Raw genomic sequence first — 24,590 nt, forward strand, 5'->3', positions numbered from 1 at the left:
ACTGTCACTGTGCCACTGTCACTGTCACTGTCACCGTGCCACTGTCGCCACTGTCACTGTCACCGTGTCACTGTGCCACTGTCACTGTCACTGTGCCACTGTCACCGTGTCACTGTCACTGTGCCACTGTCACTGTCACTGTCACCGTGCCACTGTCACCGTGTCACTGTCACTGTGTCACCGTGCCACTGTCACTGTCACTGTGCCACTGTCACCGTGTCACTGTCACTGTGTCACTGTGCCCCTGTCACTGTGCCACTGTGTCACTGTCACTGTGCCACTGTCACTGTCACTGTCACTGTGCCACTGTCGCCACTGTCACTGTCACTGTGTCACTGTGCCACTGTCACTGTGTCACTGTGCCACTGTCACCGTGCCCCTGTCACTGTGACTATGTCACTGTGACACTGCTGTGTCACTGCTGTGTCACTGTGCCCCTGTCACTGTGCCCTTGTCACTGTGTCACTGTCACTGTGCCCCTGTCACTGTGTCACTGTACCACGGTCACTGTGCCCCTGTCACTGTGACTATGTCACTGTGTCACTGCTGTGTCACCATGTCACTGTGTCACCATGTCACTGTGTCACCGTGTCACAGCTGTGCACCCCCATCCCAGTGGGGATTTCTGTCCAGCCCAGGGAGCACTGGCAGTGCCCAAGGCCAGCAGGATGCTCTGGAGCCTTCTCTGCTGCCTGCTGAAGCTGCTGATGCCCACCCCTGGCAATGCCCAGGCTGGACGGGGCTGTGGGACAGTGAAGGTGTCCCTGCCCATGGCAGGGGTGGCACTGGATGGGCTTTAAGGCCCTTCCCAGCCCAAACAACTCTTGGAGTCTATATTTTGCATCATATTTTCCTTTTGGAGAACATTTCCCCTTTTCAGCTCCTTAGGATTATTCCCAGATATGTGTGGGGACTGACAGAGAAGAAAGATAAATATATAAAGTTAAGGAAGAAAAATCTCTGTAAGGTTTGGAGCCTGCTATCAAACAAACAACCAACATAAAAATACTTGGGAGCCATAAGCTGCCTGATTTACTAATTTATCTTTTTTTTTTTCCTGGAGTCTAATCCTACGGTTAAATGTACAGAGCTTTTCCCCTCCCACTTGCAGGGGGAGAAGAAACCCTCCCAGCAAGGAGGCACATAAATCTCCTTGGATCATTTGTCTGAATCCTGCTCCTGCCCAAACCCGGGATGCTCCATATGCTTTTGCAATAGCTCTGTTTTGATGGAATTGCCAGGACTGTCCCTTATTAATCATGTTGCCACTACAAGTCCCTCTGGAGTGTTTGCTTATCCCATACTTTTCCAAACTCTTCCAGTTTCCTCTCCATTTATTAAAAGCTTGCTGAAGATGATCACAGTTAAAGCAAGCCCCTGCTACTACAGAATAGAAGGGAAAATAAGGGGGGGGATAGAGGGAAAATCACCTTTAACCACGACTTTTCCTCTATTCCCACAAGAACCTCCCCAAAACACTGGTTTCAGTCTTTGTTTCCCTGCTGTGGAGCCCGAGCCGTGGCTATTTAAGGTAGCATTAAGATTCAAGGAACACTTTCCTGGATGTTACTGTTAGAGCCGGGATCATTGGAAGAAATTTGGTATTGGCACAACCCTTCAGTGCCCCAAAATCAGTGAGCTAATTCCAGCCCGTAAAGTGCTCTCCGAGCCAGGCTGGAGTGCTCTGCTGGCCGGGGAACAAAGCCCCTGGCACCCCGCAGGACTGAGCCCCGCTGAGGTGCACGGCGTTTCCAAACACTCCCAATTAACGAAAAGAATCCACAATTAGGGCAGTGGCAGTCCCTGGGCCGACAGAAGAAAGGGAATGTTTAGCCCAGCACAATGCCCAGCACGGGAGGGGGAGCCTGGCCAGCAGGAGGTGGGGGATGAAGAGCAGGGGAGTTCCTGGGGGTCCCAGGCTGGAACCTTGGCACCCCAGCTCCCTGCTCCAGGGCTGGCAGCCCCAGGGGCATGGAACTGAGCTGGGCTCACCTCCAGCCCTGCCCTGCTCCCGGGAGGCTCCGTGGATCAGCCACGGATCAGCCCCAGACCTGGTGGATGCCACGGATCAGCCACAGCTTCGGGAAGGTTCTGCTCCTGCCAGCTCTGCCAGTCCCCTTTTCCTACCCCAGACCTGGAGGGTGCCATGGATCAACCATGGGTGCAGGAAGGTTCTGCTCCTGCCAGATCTGCCAGTCCCCATTTCCCACCCCAGACCTGAGGATGCCACGGATCAGCCACAGCTTCATGAGAGTTCTGCTCCTGCTGGTCTCCATTTCCCACCCCAGACCTGAGGATGGGCTCCAAAGGAAGGGGATCTGCAGTGCAGAGAAAATGCTGCCTAGGAAAGCTTCCCACCGATTCCACGTGGGCTCTGATTGGGAAGATCCCCATTTATCCCGCAGATTTTACGTTGTTTTGAGGACTCTGTTGTCTGCAAAGCACTAACTCAAACCAAGTGATACAATTCTGCTAAAATTACACTCCTAAGCCAACAACGTCTTTCTGAGTCACAAAACAAATATGCCATTCCATGCACTTTTGGAATTGCAACATGGATTTCATTCTGATTCTCCAGCTCACAGAGTTTACATAAATGATTTTTCACGTCCATCTTTCCTCATGAAAACCATGCATCATGTGGGTGCTGTGCTACCAAAAGCTGGGCTCAGCCAGACATGGGGCAGCAGCTCCAGCTGTGCTCAGATGTTCTCCACCTGCCTGCAGTCATTCCCAGTGGGAACTGGAGCAAATGGAGCAAAGCCTGTGGGTGAGGACTGGAGAATGCCCCAGTGGAGCACTCGGCCTGGGCTGTCCAGCCCTGCTCCAAGGCTGCTTCCCAGGAGCCCGAGGCCAGGAATGGATGGGCTGTTCCAGCAGGGCTCCGAGCTCTCCTGGGAGCTCTGACCCGTCCAGCACAGGGGCAGAGCAGCACACAGCCCTGGATCCAGGAGGTGTCCAAAGCCAGGCTTTGGAGCACCCTGGGATGGTGTCCCTGTCCCTGCCCATGGCAGGCTGGAACGGGAAATCTTCAAGGTTCCTTCCAGCCCACACCAGTCTGTGCTTCTGTGACGTGTGGCATCCAGAACAGGCTGGAAACCAGCTGGAAATAAAACCAGCTCAATTTTAAGAAGCTGGAGCTGAACCCCAACTGCTGCACCCACGTTTGTGGCAGCTGGAGAGCAGAACAGGGGTGAGACACCCACAAGAGACTCCCTGCCCTGCCAGCACGAGCAGCTCTCCAAGGTGACCCCAGCCCTGGGCCACCGAGGGGACAGTGACACCACAGTGCTGCCTGCTGCCACCCTGCCAGGGCTGTGCTTGAGTGGCTCTCAAGCCATGCTGAAAGAATCTTTTCTCGAGGTTTCATCAGCTCCTGCCTCATCACTTCAAAAGCTCCACGCTGCACACCAGCATTCAGCAGGAATAAAGTCCTCTGCGAGTGCTCAGTGAAAAAATGTGTATTAGGTGCAAGCCACGGGACTGCAGGGAGAACCTGGCAGGGTTTGATTTCAAGCAAGCCACAGAACATGACAGTAATTTAAATAAAACCTGTATGGTTTATCCGGTGCTTCAGCCTCTCTCTGCCTCTGCTCCCATCCAGGCCAGCACAGGCTGACCACGTATCACAGAGCCCATCTCTAAGTAGGAATTTTACTCACAGTGTTTGGCTTTAGGAGGAGGCAAATTAAAAACAGAGATGAAAGGATGCTTATCCTTTTATTTTTAGCACAATCAAGGTTTGGTGGGAGGGAATCCTAATAAAATTTAAAAGGCAACACTTCTAATGGAGCATCCTTAATTTTATAATGAAGAGGTGGATGCAGTGATTAGTTTCTGCTTACTAGCAGCTTTATTTTTTTGTTATTTTGATATTGTTTGCCGTGGTTTTCATGGCTTTGAGGGGAGGTTTTTAGCAGGACCAGCTGCCAAGAACGTCTCCCAGTTAGCTGCTTTGGTCATCAGTCAGTAGCTGCCATTAACACAGCAGTTTCTATCTGCAAATCCAATAATTCTAGAGCTACCAAACATCGTTTTCCCTCAAGATTAGTTTTGGTGGAGAAAAACATTCTTTGGAAGGCAAGCCATTTTTTAAAAGTATTTTAGCTATCAAAACACATGGTGCAGCCTGGACTAGAGCTGCCCATAAAAGCTCTGCTCCTCAGCCAGCCTGCCAGTGAACATGGGAATCCACCAAGTCCAGCTGCTCCAATTAACTCCCAGCATCTTCCTCGGAGCCCAGACAATCCCGGCTGCTTGTCATGCAAACAGCCTGGGAGCTTCATTCTTGCGAGGCAAGAGGAGGGCTAAATGACTGAGTTAAGTAGATTACTGGGGAAGGAGTCACACTCAGCAGCTTTATGAGATGATTAGACCCTGGGAAATTCACACCCCAAATCCCCCCGGCCGGATAGTGCACATTCATTACCAGCTCCAGCATCCACTGCAATCAGGAACATCCCTGGCACCATTAAATGTTCATTTCCCAATGAACTTCCATTTAGCTCTTCCCTCTGCCAAAAAGGAAGATAAGGTCAAAAATTTTTTTTACGGGGGAAGAAGTTTCAGCAGCGTTTAGCAAGCCAGCATCTCATGCTGAAACAACTCCTCAGAAAACCCCCAGCAGCTTTGGAGGGAGACTGGGGCCAGCAGCATCACTCAGAGCAGTGCCCAGAGCCCCCGAGGGCACGGGAGAGCAGCAACGACCCGAACAAATCCAACCACACAGCAGCTCCTGCAACCCAAAAAAGGGGAATAGTCTCGTTGTGGCAGCAGAGCAGCAGTTCTGTGCTCCTGGGGCTTTGAGACCCCAGCGGGGTCTGGCTGCCCATGGAGAGGGGAGATGCCCATGGGAGATGCCCATGGCAGAGGGGAGATGCCCATGGGAGATGCCCATGGCAGAGGGGAGATGCCCATGGGATATGCCCCACAGGAGAGGTGAGATGCCCCCTCTGCACTCACCATGGCCTGGCAGAGCCCGGGGATGCCCTGATGTGGGGATTCACTGCTTGCAGCACTGGCAGAGCTGGCAGCAATCCTGACTTTTGGCCAGCTCATGGCACCGTGAGGAGCGAGAGGCTCTGGGAGAGGCTGTTCCAGACAGACAAAAGGCTCTGGGTTTAACAGCAGGCTATACAGCATTACTCAGCAGCCCTCCAATATCTGCAGAATTACAACCCCCCTTTTCTGGAGCTATATAAAGCCAAGGGTGTAACCCCAGCACACCACAGAAGGTGAGTGTGCCCAGAGCTCTCCCTCCTACCTGGGGTATTTTTATCAGAGATGTCTTTAGAAACTTCTCAAAGCAAGTCTCTTATGCAAGAAGTAGACAGCTCGGGGCTCCTGAAGTACAGTCTGGTTCCAGCAAAAGAAGCTCCATCACCAGGGAGGGTTTCACCCTGGTACCTAGAAGGATAAACTGCACAAACCCAGTGGCCAGCCTGGCAGAAGGGCTCACCTGCCTGGCTGCTGCATGGTGGGACAGCTCTGAAAAGCAAGCACAAGGCTAGGTACTCCTGCTGAGAGAGCTGGGGTTCTTCAGCCTGGAGGAGGCTCCAGGGAAGCCCAGAGCTCCTTCCAGAGCCTAAAGGGGCTCCAGGAGAGCTGGAGAGGGACTGGGGACAAGGGATGGAGGGACAGGACACAGGGAATGGCCTTAAGCTGAAGGAGGGTAGGGTTAGATGGGAAATTAGGAACAAACTGTCCCCTGGGAGGGTGGGCAGGCCCTGGGACAGGTGCCCAGAGCAGCTGGGGCTGCCCTGGATCCCTGGCAGTGCCCAAGGTCAGGCTGGAGCACCTGGGACAGTGGGAGGTGTCCCTGCCATGGCAGGGGTGGCACTGGGTGGGAATTAAGATCCCTTTTCCAATCCAAACCATTCAGAAATTCTCTGAAGACCCAAGAGCAGAAATAACACATTTCCTGCACCCCTGATCCCCGTTTCTTTCTTGACTAACTCTGAGTGAAGGTGTGAAAAGGAGCTGGGGTGCCCCCACTGTCTGGGGCTCCCAGGTGAGCCAGCCCCAGCACAGGCACTGAGCAGAGCCCAGGCAGAGCCAGGCTCAGCTCACGCTGGGCTCTGTGTGCCTGTGCCAAGCCAAGCAGGAAGCAGACGACTGGAACCTGTCTGCTGTAAATCTCCCTCAGTCACATCCCATAAAAATACCTGAGTGCCCACCTACCTACCATTCCCTTCTGGGAGCTGCCACCTCACCCTCCAGGACACTTCACTCCTAAATACTCCCAGTTCCAACCCTTCTGGTGACTGAACTGTGTCCTTGCTGCCAGAATTGGCAGGACAAAAGGCGGCCACCAAAAAGCCACCAGCACCACTTGGATCTTCATTCACACAGCAGCAAAGGAGAGTCACTTCTGCTCTTCCTTCCTGGGAAAATGATCTCCAGTGCTCCTCTGGCAGCCAAAATACAGCATGGCTCTGTAAGGGGAGCAAGGCTGGGCCCCCTGGAATCACAGAGTGCTTTGGGTGGGAAGGGACCTTAAAGCTCATTCCCACCCCTGCCATGGCAGGGACACCTCCCACTGTGCCAGGTGCTCCAGCCTGGCCTTGGGCACTGCCAGGGATCCAGGGCAGCCACAGCCTTGCCAGGGCCTCCCAGCCAGGATTTTGGGCAGATCAGCTCTCCCTGTCTGCTCAGGGCTTGCACAGCACAGAACGTTCAGGCTCCATTCAGCAGCTCCTGATTTCAGAGAGAGCCTGAAGCTCTTCAGCCTGGCTCTGCTGCAGGGACACAGCACAGCAGCTCCCTGGACACCCTCTGGCCTGAGCAAATCCAGTGGCAGAGTCCCAGTGGAGCATCCTGGCACAAGAACAGCTTCTCATCACTGGGCAGGGCCGGCTGATCCAAACCCCAGATACTCCTGTCCAAGACAGTTTCTCTGTTAGCCACTAGAATTCACACACAAATTTGCTGGGAATGCTCCAAAAAGGACAGAGGAGCACAGGGGAGGACTGAGCTTATCCTGCATTCATGGGCACAGCTGCATCCAGAGCCAGAGCAAACAGCAGCTCCCAAATACCAAAGGTGACAGCAAACAATGAAACCACTTAACGATGGAAGTGCCTCAGAGGAGATGGAGAACCACCAAGGAAATGTGAATAATGCTGTGATTACCACAGTAACCACTAAAGCAGCAGCAGTGACACTGGGGAAGGTGCAGAAATGAAGGAATTCTAATTCCAGCAAAGGGCTGAGGTGCAGTGGGAAGTCTGGGGAGACACTGCTCCCCACATCCCCCACCCAGACCTGCAGGTCTGACAAGAGCTGGAGACCAGCTGCAAACCTCCAGCCAATTCCCAAGGGATATGGGTGTCCTGTCCAAACACACCGTGCCAAATGGAGTGTTTCTGGGTCTGAAAACAGAATGCACAATTCACGGGAAGAAATCCCATCATCTCATCTCAGGAAACTGGGAATGTTCCTGTTCATGGCACTGCCTTGCCCCATGCTGTAAAATACCCAGCATGAATCATTTGGCACTGCTGCTGTTTTTCTAGAAGGCCTAAACACGGGGCTTTTTCCCCTCACTTTTGAGCCTTTAATTCAATATCAAGGTGGGAAATTAATATTTTTGCATTTTACTTAAATGCCAGAAAAACATTTGCTGCTTTTCTAGCAGGAATGAGTCACTTTGGCTCCAATAAGGTGCTTTTCCAAAGCTTTTTAGCAGCACTGTCACCTTGCTAATGCTCTAGAGCTAAACACAAAACATTGTCTGCTGGGATTCCCCCAGACTTTATAAACTCTGCAGTAGAACTAACACATCCAGCCCTTCAAAACCTCAGAGCTAAATAAAATCTTGAAGCCCAGGGAGAAGCACTAAAGCCAGGAGTACCCTCCCTTCTGGACAGGTTCTACTCCCAAACTCCCTGAATCTGGTAGATTTGGGACAGTTTTGCAAATACGCCCGTGATGTCCAAAATCAACCCCTCATGACACACACTGTGCTGTGCAAAGCACTTGTCTTCTCCCAGGCAAGCAGAAACAAGCAGCCAAGGGGTACAGGCCAGTGAAATGCTGAATTCCTCATGAAATGCTGCACTTCCAGCGCTGTGGGAATCCAGGGCTTCCCTCTGGCTGCCCTGGGACCCTGGCAGGGGTCAGGAACCCCCCTGGACAGAGCCCCCAGAGACACTGGCTGTGATCTCTGCCCATGGAAAAGAGTTTTCAATCTTACAGCATGAATTACAAACTCTGAGTGTTTGATATCAGTAATAATTAAGTGTGACACGGGTGCAAAAGTAAAATTTTAGGATTCTAGATGAGGGGTCCAAAGGGGACAAGATGGAGGAAATTGGGTGTGCCTTGTCCTTTTTCTCCTTCTTCATGCCCTCCATGTCTCACTGTGGTGTTGGCATTTTTCTGTTGGTTCAGGCTGGGGACACACTGTCCAACGTAGGTGACAGATATTGGCACGTTCTTGTAAATCCAGCCCAGGGAGTTTCTGGTATTTAATGTTTGTCACATCCCACTGAGGGCAGAGCCCCACACGCTGCCCTGCAGGACAGAGCTGGGCAGGGCAGCAGAACATGTGAGAGATAAACAGAATAAACAACCTCAAAACCAACACAGATTAATTATGGCTTCTGCTTTGGCAGGGGGCTGACAGACAGAGACTTTTACAATCTCAGAATCATCAATAGCTCAGATTCTGACACACCGCCCGGCCTGGGAGCTGTCCTGCAGGGATTTTCCTGCTCCCAGTGGCGATCCCGGCCCTGTCCCGGCCTCCTCAGCCTCCCCTCGTTTCCCTGCTCTCCCAGAGTGTCTCTGGGACAGAGGAGGGAACAAAGGGGCTGCTTGTGTGTCAGGAGCCCTCGGAGGGGCTGTGTTCCACCCCACCCTCCTTCAGGGCTGGGCAGTGTCTGCAGAGCTCTTTAGCAGTTTTCGTCTCATTAACATTTCCATGAGGGATCAAAGAATATCTCAAAATGTACATAAGTACAATTCCTGCTACGGAGCAGGAACCTATAAAAAACCTGCCCGGATGCCTTTGCCTGATCCCTGGCATTATTTTGGGGAATTGTCTCCTCAGGAGCCCAGCTTTAAGCCTCGGCACACCCGTCCCACCAAGGCCGCTCTGTTGCCACCGTCAGGGCCGAGCTGCCCCACGTTCCTCCCAGGAGATCCCAACCCTGCCCTGGCAGCCCTGGGAGCTGGGCTGGACACTCAGAGAGCTGGGCTGGACACTCAGGGAGCTGGGCTGGACACTCAGAGCTGGGCTGGACACTCAGAGAGCTGGGCTGGACACTCAGGGAGCTGGGCTGGATACTAAAGGAGCTGGGCTGGACACTCAGAGCTGGGCTGGACACTCAGAGAGCTGGGCTGGACACTCAGGGAGCTGAGCTGGACACTCAGGGAGCTGGGCTGGACACTCAGGGAGCTGGGCTGGACACTCAGAGAGCTGGGCTGGACACTCAGGGAGCTGAGCTGGACACTCAGGGAGCTGGGCTGGACACTCAGAGAGCTGGGCTGGACACTCAGAGAGCTGGGCTGGACACTCAGAGCTGGGCTGGACATTCAGAGCTGGGCTGGACACTCAGAGCTGGGCTGGACACTCAGAGAGCTGGGCTGGACACTCAGGGAGCTGGGCTGGACACTCAGAGCTGGGCTGGACACTCAGGGAGCTGGGCTGGACACTCAGAGCTGGGCTGGACACTCAGAGAGCTGGGCTGGACATTCAGAGCTGGGCTGGACACTCAGGGAGCTGGGCTGGACACTCAGAGCTGGGCTGGACACTCAGGGAGCTGAGCTGGACACTCAGAGAGCTGGGCTGGACACTCAGGGAGCTGGGCTGGACACTCAGGGAGCTGAGCTGGATACTAAAGGAGCTGGGCTGGACACTCAGAGAGCTGGGCTGGACACTCAGGGAGCTGGGCTGGACACTCAGAGCTGGGCTGGACACTCAGGGAGCTGGGCTGGACACTCAGAGAGCTGGGCTGGACACTCAGGGAGCTGAGCTGGACACTCAGAGAGCTGGGCTGGACACTCAGAGCTGGGCTGGACACTCAGGGAGCTGGGCTGGACACTCAGAGCTGGGCTGGACACTCAGAGAGCTGGGCTGGACACTCAGGGAGCTGGGCTGGACACTCAGAGAGCTGGGCTGGACACTCAGGGAGCTGGGCTGGACACTCAGAGCTGGGCTGGACACTCAGGGAGCTGGGCTGGACACTCAGAGCTGGGCTGGACACTCAGAGCTGGGCTGGACACTCAGGGAGCTGGGCTGGACACTCAGAGCTGGGCTGGACACTCAGAGCTGGGCTGGACACTCAGAGAGCTGGGCTGGACACTCAGGGAGCTGGGCTGGACACTCAGGGAGCTGGGCTGGACACTCGGGGAGCACTGAGGCATGGGGGGACGGGGCAGGATTTCCAAAAGCAGGGAGCCCTGCGTGCCCCAGGTGAGGCTGCTCCTTCCTCCTGCCCCCTGTCCCTGCCCACAGCTGGGCTGTGTCCCCTGAGCAGCAGCCACAGCCGGCCCCATCCCCGACCAACCCTGCCAGCCTCATTAAGGATGCCCAGCAGCACCCCGCGGACAAAGCCTCGGCAAACAAAGTGTGGGGAGAAGGGAGAAGGGGAGGAGAAGGGGGGGAGAAGGTTTTTTTTCCCTTTTTTTTCCAAAGAAAGGAGTGCGGAGGAATTCCTCATTGACTGATCTGTGGAATACATTAATATCCCAAGTGTTGGCACAGCCTCCCATGCTCGGGGGACCAACAATGACTCCGAGTCTGGGATCTTCAAATAAACCACCCCTGCTGTCATGGCCACCAGGAAAGAGAATAACAGCAATATTAGCTGACCTTCATTTTGTTGTTTCCCCAGACCTGACTGCTAGACCTCTGTTTGCCTGTTACTAGGATTTCTTGGCTGAAAAATGTGAGCATTTCCTAGACGATAAAGAGGCAGTTTATTAGGTAAATAAACCAGGCCCTAAGCAGCCTCTGCTGCGTGATAATGAGGAGGGAAGGAAAGGCCCAGACCTCCCTGCACCACCTAAAATAACCCCAATCAGGGCTCTCTGACTACCACCACACGCAGATTTTTCAACAGACAGTTAATGAACAAGAGAAGGTCATTCCAGCCCAGCCAACTTGTGCTCAAAACCATTTGCTGAGAAAACTATAGGCCATAAAAATCCCAGCAGGCACTGTCTGTATCCTATAAAACTGTCGCTCAGTGGAAGCAGATAGAAGTTTACAATAAGTGTATTCTTTCAGGCTTCTGACAAAAGAAAGCATCGAGGGGAAGATGTTTACAGAGGAGGGGTGGGAAGGAGAGGCTGGGGACACCCCGCACCATCCCCTGCATCCCTCAGCCCCAGTGACAAACATAATTAATTATCAGCACACAACGACCCAAGGGTGAGGTGCAAGCCCGCAGCACCTCCCTCAAAAGGCTACTGCAAATTAGAGCCAAGTTTTCCAGGTTTTCCCAATGCATCTCGCAGATAAATGGAATAACCAGACGGATTCAGAAAGCACGGCTCACAAAATGAAGTTTCCACTGAAGCAGAGCTAGTGGTGCTGTTCTCCTTGCCAAAAGAGCAATGTTCCGGTGCAGGTTTGTTGAATGTTCAGGAGATAAGCATTGCACAGGAGCTACTGTGTGTCACAATCCATCTGGGGCCGTGGTACAACACAGCCTCAATGCAGCCACAGCCCACCTACAGAGCCCAGAACCCACCGGAATGTCACAGCAAAGCCACAGGCTGGTCATCCTGCAGCAGAAACAAGCCCCTTCCCTCCCAGCCTCCCCAGACAGGCTTCCATTCCAGCCCAGGCTGGGCAGGAGAGCATTCCTGGCAGCAGACCCAGCTGGGCTGGCTAACAGGAGTGACATTCCAGTGCCACTGCTCTGGTGGGGAAGTCACTGCAAACAGCAGCTCCAGGGATGGCACAGCAGCTGCAGTGTGAGCCCCTGCCACCCCCGTGTGACACCCAGCAGCCATCCCCTCTGTGTGACACTGAGCACAGCGGGCAGAGATACCAGGAGCCTTGGGCAAGCTGACAGGTAGCCCAGGTGGCAGTGGCATTGAAGGCATCTTCCCAGGATGCACAAAAATCTTGATTTTCACCTTAAGTCGAGACATTTCCTAAAGCAACACCAGCAATGCCCCCCTGGCCCCAGACCTGAGCAATCCCCCACAAGGGCAGGGCTTTCTTACTGCCCTTCCCATGCGCCTGAGGACGCTTCTCCTCCAGTCCACTGGCACCGTGGCAGGAATCCTACTGCACTTTTGCAACACAAGAAATATTGGAGATCCCAGCCCCTGTTGATTTATATCCCCGGATTCTGGTGGGATCAGCATCCTCCATGCATCTCACAAAGCCCTGAAGAGACAACATAACCGCTTGTCCCTAGCAGACTCATTTCCCCACTGACCACATCCTCCGTGCATTGTTGTGTCCCTGCAGAGCCCGGGGCTTGGGAAGCAGAATTCCAGATGCTGGACCCTCGCTCTGCCCAGCACTGCGTGCTCAGCACAGCCCTGGCTCGGGGGATCCCGGGCAATGCCACCGAAGGAGGCTGCAAAAGGCTCAGCATTTGGGAGCCAAAGATGAAGGCAGAATTTCAGTCTGCAGGAATTACTACAAACGTTTAACCCAGATGATTTCCCCCCTAATTTAGGTTTTAACGTGGCACAAAGTCCCCGAGCCTGAACACCGTTGTATTTCAGCTCCAGATCAGGAAGAGCAATTATTTTGTCATTGAGCATATTAGGAAAGAAAAGGCAGAAGGAGGCAAGTTTGAGCCTCTTTGGTAATGTACAAATTAACACATTTCATCACTGTTTTCAGAAATATAAATTAATGATTTAATTCTGCAACATGTATCCTTGGAAACCAGGCTGTAAGCAGTCGCGCTTGGATGTTTCACACAATTCCACTTCTTCAATATTGAAATCCAATTAACTGCTTGGCCTTTTGCAGTGACGGACAGCTTGGGTGAGCAGGGTGCCCAGGGGCTTATTTCACCACCAGATTTGTAGGATCCCACTACGTGGGTTGACAACAGCTGCTCTAAATCTCCTGATAGGTATGAGCAGGCACTGATGAAGTTCAGTCTGTTTGAACAGCTGCATATGCAAATGTAATTAAGAAGATCTCTATTGCCTTTTGCTCCCCCTCTGCCTGCCTCCTGATGGGGAGGGATGGCATTTCACTGCTCCAGGCTTCAACCTCTGCCTGATTTACATCTCACAGCCCAGCCCCACAAATGCCACTCTGGGGTGTCCTTAAAATCAGGAATGAGGGCAGGACTGATGCACCCAGGCCCTCCCTCCACACTGAGCCTTTGCCAGGACATGCATCCCAGAATTATTATCCCAAAATTAGGGATCCCTCCAGAACCAGAGGGGAAGAGCAGCACCCACACAACTGCCACCCACAAAAGGGAAGGAAGAAACAGCTGTGAGCAACCCCAGGCCTGTCTGACCAACCTGGGCAGGATGGAGGCCCCAGAGCAAACCAAGGCTAATTAGAACATGAAACAAAAATTAAAGAAGGTAGAAAATACTGGGAGTGCAGCGAGGGGAGAGCAGATAATACAGAGCTAACAAGGTTAGCTGGTCAGATAATGAATTTTCTAGACAAAGCAAGTGAGACAGATCCTACCCACACAGACTTCAGCAAAGTGATACAGCCCCACATGGGAAATCCTGAAATGAAAAACTGGGGATTAGCAGAGCTGGAAGGGCAGGAAACTGGTGAAAGGGGAAGTGGCGTTGAAAGAAGGATCAGAATGGATGGAGGTCACTGGCAGAGCTCCTCCAGGAATGGTCAGCAGGCTGATCTTATTAAATGTTTTTATTAATGACCTTGGCACAAGCAGTAAGTGTGCTAATGAAATCTGCTGCTGACACAAAGCTGGAAAGCAGCACCAGCACACAGGAAAGCTGGGACTGGATGAGGGAAAAAAATGGGTAACTGTGAAGATGAATGGAGGAAGGCTGAAATTCCATGGGATGGGAGAGGAAGCCACGCTCTGAGGATAAACAATAGTTTTTGCTGTGAGTTGGAAACAAAATTAACTTGAGTGGAAAATGTTCAAGAGTGAGAAAGGCCCAAGCAAACAGCTCAAAACCAAAATGACTGAGGCATCAACATGCTGGACTTGCAGCATTTCCAACAGCCAGAGAAGAGCTGGAGCTGCTGGACAAGCCAGGTTACAGGCTTTACAGAAACCCAGAGCTGTGAGGGCTCCAGGGATGCTGCACTTGCTTCCTGTGCTTAAACATCCAAAAGGTTTAAGTAGGAAGAAGTGTAAAAAAAAAAGACTTGGCAGAAAAGAGATTAATTTAGGAGATTAAAATGTAAAGACACTTGTTGAGCCCTGCAAAACAAAAGCTGGGAGGGCACACTGAGTGATCTCTTGGACACACACATTTTATAAAAAATAAAAAAGAGGAAAGAACTATTCAGGACAGCAGAACAAGGGCTGCACGTGGGCATCATGAAGTAAACCTGACAGGTCCAGGCTGGAAATAAGTTTATGACCATTTCAGCCTTCCAATAGGAGTAATGGGGGGGAAAAAACAAGCTTGTTCTCAGAAATTTATCTTGAAGGGATCCTGTGACCCAGAAGGTCCCATCTTTTCCTGCTCAACACACACAGAGCTGACAGCAGCAGGACATGCTGTGCTTCCCACCTGGGAGTCTGAAAGCAAATCCAAACCATCTTTTTCTACAAAAAAACCCTGATTATGGCTGCTTAGGTCCATCCTCTTTCATCAGCTGAATCCATTCCAACACCTCAGCAGGAGCAAATAGTTCAGGAGTGAGTAGAGTGAGTGTGAGGAGGAAGAGGAGGCAGAGCAAGGCCAGGAGGGCACTGCAGGGGTGAGCACCAGGCTGGGGGCACTGCCACCAGCTCGGGCCCCATCTCAGGAAAAGATCTGAGCTGCCAGGCCAAGAAATCTCATCCCACCAGAGGCTGGACAGGTGACTCAGAGCAGTGCAGTTGTCAGGGCAGCCCCGGGAGGAAGATCAGTGTCAGATTGCAGGAAAGGCTGATTTCATGGCAACTGAACCAGCTCCTCCTCTCCACTGAGCAAAAAACAAATGGATGGGGACTCGCTCATCTAAACACACAGGATACGTCAGAGGAACAAACCTGAGCAGCTGCCATCGTCATTTATGAAACAAATTAAATCCGTGGCACAAATAAGCAAAACTTAGAACAGAGAGATCACAGAACCTGGCAGGAAAAGGCTCCAGCCTGCATGAATCATTATTTTCTAGAGGAAACCTTATATAATCCAAGCTACCCTGTTTTAAAACAAACCAAACCTTCCAAAAACTCCAATTAATGGGCTTAGCAAAGCTCTGGTTTTAATTCAGGTGTTTTGGTAAGATTAAAAAAAGTAACCCACCTGGTACAGATTAATCTGCTGTAGTTTGCACCCTGCCTTTGGCAGCCCCCACCCCTGGCTGAGCAGGGAGGCAGAGGGGAGAGCCTCCCTCCACCTGGGGCTGAGGGAGGTGGTTAGATTGCATTGCCATCTTGTGGAACAGGAGGAAAGCAGGGAGGGGAAAACTGCTCTGTGCAGCGGGGCTGCTCTGCAGGACACAGCTCTGCCCCACAAGGGGTTTGCTGTGGCTGCTCCTCATTCTCCTCATTTAGCTGAGAGGGATGGCCACAGGGAGAATGTGGTCTGCTGCCCTCATGGACACAGACTCACAGACTCACCTAGCAGAAATGAAGGTTCCCTCTTTTTTTGCCTGTGTTTACTGTGCCAAAATCATAATTTTCTGTGTTGCTTCCCCAAGAAAGAGAAGCAGCTTTTCTCCCCGGCTGCAGAAGAACCAGGGGTAGGACCAGGAGTAATTCCCATGCAGCCAGGATGGGCTTCCCAGGTAGAACCAGCAATGCCCAGCTTTCCTCCCCAAAATTCATTCTTTTCCAGGACCTGAAGAGAATTTCTGACTCCACACATGGCACAGCTGAGGTGCAACTACCTCTGCACAGGTCACATCTACCAACAGGGCTTCCAGCTGTGCCCTGAGCTACCAAAATCCCCTTGGCTTCTCCAGACACTAACACTTGAGGATGTTCTTATCACAGCCAAAGCCTGGCTTAACCATCCTCTCTGCAGGGGGCTGCCTGCTCATGGTCTCTAGGGAAAATAACCAAACAAAAAATCCCACTACAGAACTCAAGGATGGGAGGAAAGTTACCCAAAAGCACCAAACCCCAGCATCTCTACATTAATTACACTTCAATTTATTTACAAAATTTTAAATGTAGTTCTTAAGAGGACGTTCTAAGGGTTAAAGTTTCTAATAAAGAAGTTATTGAGAAATGGTTAGTGAATGTTGCTCTGCAGAAAGCCCTAAAGATGCCCAGACTGGGAGAGAGAGGACAAAGCAACCCAAGAGCACCACTGGTGAGGCTGCAAAGTCAGGACTGTGCAGACAGCCATTCCTGGAGCAAGGCTGGTCCAGGCAGCTGACACTTGACTGATGATCTGTGTGAGCACTCTGGTGAAAGCTCAGTGCAAATCCCTCAAATCTAAGCAACTTATATGTCCCAGCACCCCTCCTAATGCCCAGCACTCACTGGGAAGGGAGAAAACAATGCCAGGCAGCGTGCAAACATTTGCCTGCGGATGACTGATGATTTTCAACAATAATTTCATAAATGCAGCAGGCTGGAGTCCATCCCGTGGTTCTCCTTCCTCTGCAACCCCTGGGAGCTCCCAGTGCCACCAGTGAGGGGCTGCCTGAGGCCACTGGGAGACAGGACAGCCTTCCCTGGGCACGGCAGGGGCTGGGGCACAGCCAGAAAAACAGCACTGAAAATAAGTGTGAGTGCAACAACCCAGCCAGGACAACCTGTGCCAGGCTGAGGACGGGCAGGGGCAGCTCCTGGGCCAGGCAGGTGATGCCAAGGGCACAGCCCAAAGGCCAGCGGGTGCTGGAATGGCTCCCACAGCTGGAAATGAGGTTTGCATGAGAGGGAGATGTTGAAATATTGATTAAAGCTGGGCTTCACCAGCAATACTTTGATTTTATGATTATGCTGGCTGCTAACAAAGACACACCCATGAATGCATCATATTCCTGCTTGTAAAACAGGGATTATTCCATTATTCCAGCCAGCGTGCTCTGCTTGTGTCCACAGCCCGTGGCTCCAGCACAGGCACTCATCAGGAAAAGAAAAAGACATCAGGATTTCAAAAAGGAGGGAAAAGCACATTGCCAGCCACATGCTGGAACAGAGTGGAGACTGGGTCTGAGTAAGGACAGGGTGAGCAGGGTGAGCGCTTCACCCTGCTTTAAATCCAGAGTGAGACACCAAGCCCAAAGAGCTGCTGAAGATTTGATCAATTTAAATGATGAACAGGCACTCTGATGGGCTCCCCTGGCAGGTGCCAGTTTTCCTGCTGCCTGGCCTCAGTCCAGGGATAATCATGTGTACAGGGAGGGTATTTCTCATCCCAGTGCACCAGCTCATCCCAGTGCCAGGGCTAAGGTGGAAAGGGGACGGGAGGAATGCCATTAAATCCTGTGTCCTCAGCACTGCTGGTCCAGAGCTCACGCCTGGGTGGGAGGAAGCAGCCATCTGAGGCACTATGCTGTTTACTTATGCCCAACTTGTTATGCAAACACAGGAAGACCTACGGGAGCAGAGGGAACAGGCACCAGAGGCAGCACTTCTCACCAAAGCCAAATGTTTTCCAATGTGCAAAGGGTGAGAGAGGTCACCCCCAAGGAATCCAGGCCAGGATCCTCCCAGCCTTCGCTTCTCCCATCCTCCTCCTCCTCCTCTGAAATTCCCCAGGCAGCCAGGATGGGCTTCCCGAGTTAAAGCGACAGCCTTGTCATCATGCAACATGTCTGGGGCTGCACTTGCACAAGGAACCTAAAAATGGGGAGAAATCCTTCCTGGACCCCACGGGACTGATTCCCTGCCCATATCAAGCTGAGCTGCCCCGGATTCGTGAGGAAAACAAAGCCACAGGAATTAAGGGGAGACTCCAAAGGCACACAGGGGTACTCAGCATCATTCAACTGCACTTAGTTTTAAATTAAATCCATCTTGCATCAACATTCAAGATCTAAAATAAAAGAGTCAGTCATGAACTCTGCAGTCACGCCTTTAATTCCATCTGCAGTTGGTACGGGAGAACTCGGAGACAAATGACTCTGACAAGTCAACTTTAACCTCCAGAAGAAGTCCCAGGTTTTCATCAACCTCCATCAACCAAGCTTTCAAAACGTTATCACTGATGGAGAACCAAATAAATCCCTGGAGTTGTCAGTGCTGGAAAGATGCTTCACTGCCAGTCTAAGCTGGGGAGCTCCTGCAGCCAGAGCCTCACTCCACAGAAGGAAATCTCCCACCAGCCACAAGCAGGCTGTGACCACATCAGCCCTTGGCTTTCTCTTTCCTGAACTACATAAACCAAATTTCAACAACTTCTGACCCTAAGTCAAAACTCTGTAGAGCACTGTGAGTTTTCTAGCAGGACAAAAACCACGGACACCAGAACTGGACTGCCACCACCTCCCCAGGGACTTCATCACTCTCCCCACACAATGTCTGCACCACCCACAGCCTCCTGTCCTGCTCAGAGCTCCCTCCCCTCAGCCCTTCATCCAAACCTGAGACCATCCCCAGCTTGGCTCTCTGCAGAGGGGGGCCAGTCCAGCTTTAGCAGCCTGCACATCACTGCAGGAGTCACCGGGGAGGATTTCGTGCCTGGCAGGCTCTGAGTGCTGCTGGGTTGAGAGCTCATTCCTGCAGGACACCCCAGGAACGCCCCTGCGGCCTCGCTCCCCGCTGTGCCAGCTTTGTGAGAGCTGGTAGCAAGTTTGTGTAAAGCTAATTAACATGCACCGCTCTAATTGCAAACCATCTCATACAATCAGGACATTGTGCAACGCTGGAGTCAAATGGCTCAAGGAAATTAACTGCACCAGCCCTTCAGCACAGGCAGCCAGACCTGCTGGAGCTGTTTGGAGTGCTGGGGTTTGTGCCTTTGAAAGAAGCTGTCCTCGGGGGGGAGCGCATTGCACAGCAATTAGCAACAGTTAATAACTGCACATCGTCAGGGAAGAACTGCCCTGGTGATGCCTTAAGTTTTAGCTTTTGTATTTTTCACATTCTGCGCTGCATAGGTGTGCAGTTCTGAGCTTCATATGAGGGGATGGTTGGCTCTGCACAGAGCAGGGAGACAAAACAATTCCTGCTCCAGGTGGGCACCAAGGACAAATGATCCAAACCTCAGCCCAGGAGCACAAACACCGTGGGCTGGAGAGAGAAAAACAAGCAGGGTGGGACTGCCTGGGCTGAAGCTGGAATGGGACAATGAACTCCAAGGTGCCAATGGAGCAGAACTGATCCCAGGGAGAGCCCCTGGGAGCGCTCGTGCATTTTGGGACCATTTTGGGTCATTTGGGTGCAGTCCTGGCTGGGCTCTGGCGCTGCCCAAGGTGGGTCCATGGAGGAGATAATTTTAATAAATCCCTATTTATTCTTTAGCCCTGTCTGGCCTTCCCAAGGTAGCCCTGGCATGGAGTGATTTGTGCTGCAGCCCTTCCCTACCGCAGGACGCCGATTTCTTCTCCACCGTCCTCACGTGCCGGGTCTGGCTGCGCAGCCGCTCGTCCGTGTTCTCCACCAGGCTTGTGAGGTCGTCGATGATCTCTGGGGAAAGAGGAACAGCAACATGAAATCCAAGCCCACAGCAGCCCAGCTCAGCCACCCTCCTGCCGAAAGCTCCAGAATGGAACCAGCTGCATCCCCCAGTGCTCACATCACTGAAAGGTCCAAATCTTGGGAGATGCCACACCAGAGAGTTCAGATCCAGTGCAGCGCTCCACTGCAAGAGTGGAGGAGAAAGTACAGCCTGAAGTGGAGGAAGAAATACAGCCTGAAACAGCAGCATCAGTCTGGGAGGTCAGGGAGTACAGGATGATGGCAGCCACAGAGCTGAGGTGAATTCCCTCACTGAGCCAAAGTGAAGGAATTAGTGCCTAAGCTATTGGAAATCTGGAATTTCAGTCCCTGGAACAGCATCTCAACACTTGGTCACGACATCCTCACTGAGGCACATCCACCATCTTCACAAAGCCTTCAGTGCAGTCCTGACCACGCAACCACTGAGGTCACAAAGTCCTGCCCTGGTTCCCTCCTGGAGCTGTTGGTCTGGCAGCTCTCCCTGCAGCCCAGAAGATCCTCTGGGAAAACAAAAGTGGGCAAAGTTTCCCCTGCATCAAGTTTTAAGAGAGGAGAAAGGAAAACTTGAAGCCAAGCCATCCTCAACCTCCTGTAACTGATGGCTTTAATTTTGTCATGGAAAGCAGAGCTGGTACAAGGCTTACACTGAGAGTGGTTGATGGGATGGCTCAAAATTAAAAGCCACAATCAGGCACTAAATTTCCCTCTCACTGCCTGTTACGCTCTGATTTCCCTGGAACACACAGCCAGTGCTTCTGGTGTCTGCACACACCGTGTCTGGCTGCCCTCAGCCCCGCAGGTAGGAGAGGCTTCCTTCGTGCATGATCAAGCAGGAGAGGACAGCAGCCAAGCCCTGAGAGCTGCTGCACAGCCTCTTGCTCTGCTTCCACTTCCAGCACTCTGCCCACTATTGATCCCTGTCTCTGTAAGTCCTGCCTGCCTTTGAGCTGGGCTTGGGGACAGTGGCAGTGCCCTGGGGGCTCTGTACCCCACTGGCACTGCAGATGTGACACTGCAGCTCTGGCACTGCAGCTCTGGCACTGCAGCTCTGGCAGCTGTGGCACTGCAGCTGTGGCACTGCCGCTGTGGCACTGCAGCTCTGCCCCGAGGGAACCCTGGGTCCAGTGGCCCTGGAGCAACAAGAGCAGAAGTCAGAGCACACACAGACAGTGATACCCTGCCCAAATGTTTGGATCATAACCCTGACTGGATGATGACAGAGGGTTAAAGAACATTGAAGGAACACAGCTCCATCAGCAGGACACAGCCTTTACTATTAGGCCTTTATTGGCTTGACTGTATTCCCTCAAACAAAAGATTTCCCAAATGTCTCTACAAGGGAAAAGGGGATGACAGCGAAGAGAGAGCATTCCTTGTGCTTCCCAAACTTCCCTGTGACGCAAGGAGCCCTTGTCCTTACAAGAGTAGTGCCAGAGTGTGACATTAGCTCTTGCAGCTTCCCTGCTGCCATCCCTGTGACACCAGGAATGGAATGGGAATGGTTTTCTGCACCATTCACCTCCCCAGAGCAGATCACAGAAACTCCTGAGCTGGAAGGGACCCCCAGGATCACCCAGTGCAGCTCCTGTCCCTGCACAGACCCCCAACAATCCCACCCTGTCCAAGCTCCTGGAGCTCTGGCAGCCTCGGGGCCGTGCCCATTCCCTGGGCAGCCAGGGCAGTGCCAGCACCCTCTGGGGAAGAACCTTTCCCTGAAATCCAAACTAACCCTCTCCTGACACAGCTCCAGCTGTTCCCTCAGATCCCAGATGTTCATTATGGAGGGTGTTTATGTTCTCAGCCTTATCAAGGAACAAGCACTGTATCAAATACAGATAAAACCAGTCTGATGGTACACAGAGATAACAAAGGCCACATAAAATTATCAAAGTTCTGCAGCACAAAGGAAATGTCCAAGGCACAAGAAGCACGGAGGTTTTGCTCTCCCAGAGAGCCCAGACATTTAAGCACCATCCTTGCAGTGCATGTTTCCATCTGCTCTAAAAACACTCTGTCATCTCCCCAGAATCCCTATGTAAAATGAGATCAGCATCTAAAAAATCCTGGGCTTTGTAAATATACTTTATATACACTTTAGCTTTCCTAAAACATGAGCTCCTGATTCCTGTCGTGCAGCCCAAACCATCCCTGAATCCCCACAAAGGGAGGGCAGAGGGCAAACATCAACCACTGCCCTGTGTTCTACCCTCTGCATCTGACCCACCCACCCCACCAATGCTGCTCTACTCCAGACACAAACCCTCCATACTTGTAGAGTTGTTTGCAGTATTTAAAATTATTGTTCATCATTATTAAACTCAGTATTGTCCATCCTACACCAAAACAATTTCCCAAGGGATGGGAGGCATTTTATTTGAGCTACAAGGTTTGTTCAATTTACAGTTCAGATATTCACTCTCCTCCCCCTCCCACCCAACTTTCCCAGGTCTGACATCTGCAAAGCCAACAATATTTTAGGGAAACTTTATCTGTCCTGCGTGATTCAGCACACAGGAAGAGCAGGACAATGCTGCCTGCAAGGGCAGGACTGCTCATGTTTGCCTCTCCATGAAAAAAAGTGCTGCAAGTTCCCATCGTTGTCAAGGACAAAGTGATAAGCATGCTTGGGAAATTGGAGACTTTCCTCTGCCAGCACTGAGCAGACCCTCCTTGAAAAACATCCTGGTGAACAAGCTGTAGCTAAATGAGAACAAATGTGAGCAGGAAAATTTTCTGTCATCGTTTCAAAGCCCAAGGCACTGCAATTGGGATTCTGTGTAGAGCCTCTCTCCTTTCCCATCACCCTGCCAGGACTCACTGCTGAACCAACGGGCTGCCCTGGGCATCCTGGAAGAAGCATTTCTCCATATATATATATATATATATATATATATATATATATATATATATATAAACATGTTTTGTGACACAGGTTCCAGGGGAGAAAGGCACTTCACCCAACACACAGCTCAACGAGTACCCAACCCTTTGATGTCTCAGCTGGGACCTGGAGAATTCTGGGGTGCTCATGGCAGGACGTGGAGATCTGAGCAGCTGGAACGGGGAGGAAGCACAAGGAGGTTCTGACCCCACTCCCAGATGAGCCAGAAGTCCAGCCAAGCAGGTTCCCCAGAAGAGAAATATCCATCCATCCATCCATCCATCCATCCATCCATCCATCCATCCATCCATCCCTCCATCCTCTGCACCCACAAACCCCCTGTTGTGCTGACACCCAAGCACAGGGCAGTGCTCAGCCTCCCTGTAAATGAAATATTTCTCTCCACTCCAAAGGAAGTCCGTGTTGGAGAAGGCAGAGTGAAAATTAGGATTTCTAAGGTGGGCACCAAGTAATCCATGGTTAAGGAAGCCCTCGGAGCAGTGACCCTCTGCAGGTTTTCTGACCCACCTGCACCCCCTCTGCCCTTCCAGCTGGCAATCCCAACTTCTGTCACCTCCCATCTAGCTGGTGTGCAAGGAACAGGCTAAAAAAACATGGAGAGACCTGGAGAGAGGAAGGAGCCAGTCCCCACGGTGGGATGGAGCAGACAGGAAGGCAGGCTGGCAGCTGGTGACCTTCCAAAGGACACTCCTGTAACAGCACTGCAAGCCACAGCTCAGCCAGGAACACTTTTAGCCAAGGTCTCCTTCAGGGAAGCAGGATCTTGAAGCAGAAGATAAAAAAACAACAGTGCCCAAGCCCAGCACTAACCCCAGGACACAGAGGTGATGCTGTCAGGGATCCCGTGTCCCTCTCAGGGACACAGGTGATGCTGTCCCTCAGTGCCACCACCCCCCGTGATGCTTCTCCTGTTTAGGAGCTCCTTCATGAGAGTTTAACCGCCCAGCTCTGGAGGCAGAGGCAGGCTGGAGAGCACGAGGAACTTGATGTCTCATTTTGCAGGAAACCACGGGGGGTTTCCCTAATCTTTCCTCACTCAAATGACCTGGTTCCTTTCCATCCTGTGTCTCCCTGTCTCTCCCCATGTCCCACACAGCTGCACCACCTTTCTGGGGGCACATGAGTTGTTTGGTTTTTTTGAATGACGACCATCTCCTCCCATGAAGAGGAACAGGTTTTAGAGTTCTGCATACATGACTTTACACTAATAGATATTTTTTTTTCTCTTGTTTTCTTTAAAATGCATAAAAAGTCACATTTGGTTTTGGCAGCTCCATCTTTGACCTGCACCCATTCTGTCTGTGGAGTGAGAAACCCAAAAGCCAGGCAGAGGTGGCCACATGAAATTCAGCATTGAAGAAAGAAACAAACCTGGGCTTTGATCAGTTCAGCAGAGCAGTGCTGCTGACCAAAGGTTTCCTCAGAGCTGTTTGGATTTTCCGTGGGTTGAAATGCAGGGATCACTCAATAGCATTTATCAATGAGTAATGCACCTCCAGGGCCTGCCCCACCGAGTCATGGAAGACTCCAGTCATCCTTAGGAAAACACACAGAGCACTAAAATCCCGACACAAACCCAATTACAGTGAGGCTGGAATTCAGAGGAGAGGCCAAGCAGACTTTCCCTCCCTCCTTCAGGTCTCTGGTGCCTCAGGAGAAGAGCTGGATACCAAAGAAATGAATCATATAGGGAATGCCAACCTCTATATGTCCAAACCCCATAATTACATGTTAATAAGAAAGCAAAGCATTGTTCCAAGTGCCAGGGCTATGAAATGAAGATTGCAGCTAGTGTAAGTACATCAGAAACCTGAAGAACCTCGGCACCATGTGCCAGCTGTAATGTCAAGGCAGAGTGAAAAGGGAAAGAATGCAGTAAAAAATACAAAGCCAGCAATGCTAATCTGTCCCCCTGGCTGCAGCCCTGGCAGGTTTTTGCAGCCCCTCCGAGGTGTGCAGCTCCCTGTGCCAAAGCACACACAGGAGTG

General features: G+C 51.9%; 1 protein-coding gene across 1 annotated transcript in view; it reads right to left on the reverse strand.

Moving 5' to 3' along the window:
- STX8 (syntaxin 8) overlaps positions 1-24,590 on the reverse strand; it is an 82,940-nt gene that overhangs the window by 11,924 nt on the left and 46,426 nt on the right. Inside the window, exon 7 of the mRNA XM_021539077.2 lies at positions 19,566-19,667. Coding sequence (XP_021394752.2) covers positions 19,566-19,667 — 102 coding nt within the window. The remainder of the gene's footprint in view (positions 1-19,565; positions 19,668-24,590) is intronic.

Source organism: Lonchura striata, chromosome 19 (assembly GCF_046129695.1).
Source record: "Lonchura striata isolate bLonStr1 chromosome 19, bLonStr1.mat, whole genome shotgun sequence".
Lineage (NCBI taxonomy): Eukaryota > Metazoa > Chordata > Aves > Passeriformes > Estrildidae > Lonchura > Lonchura striata.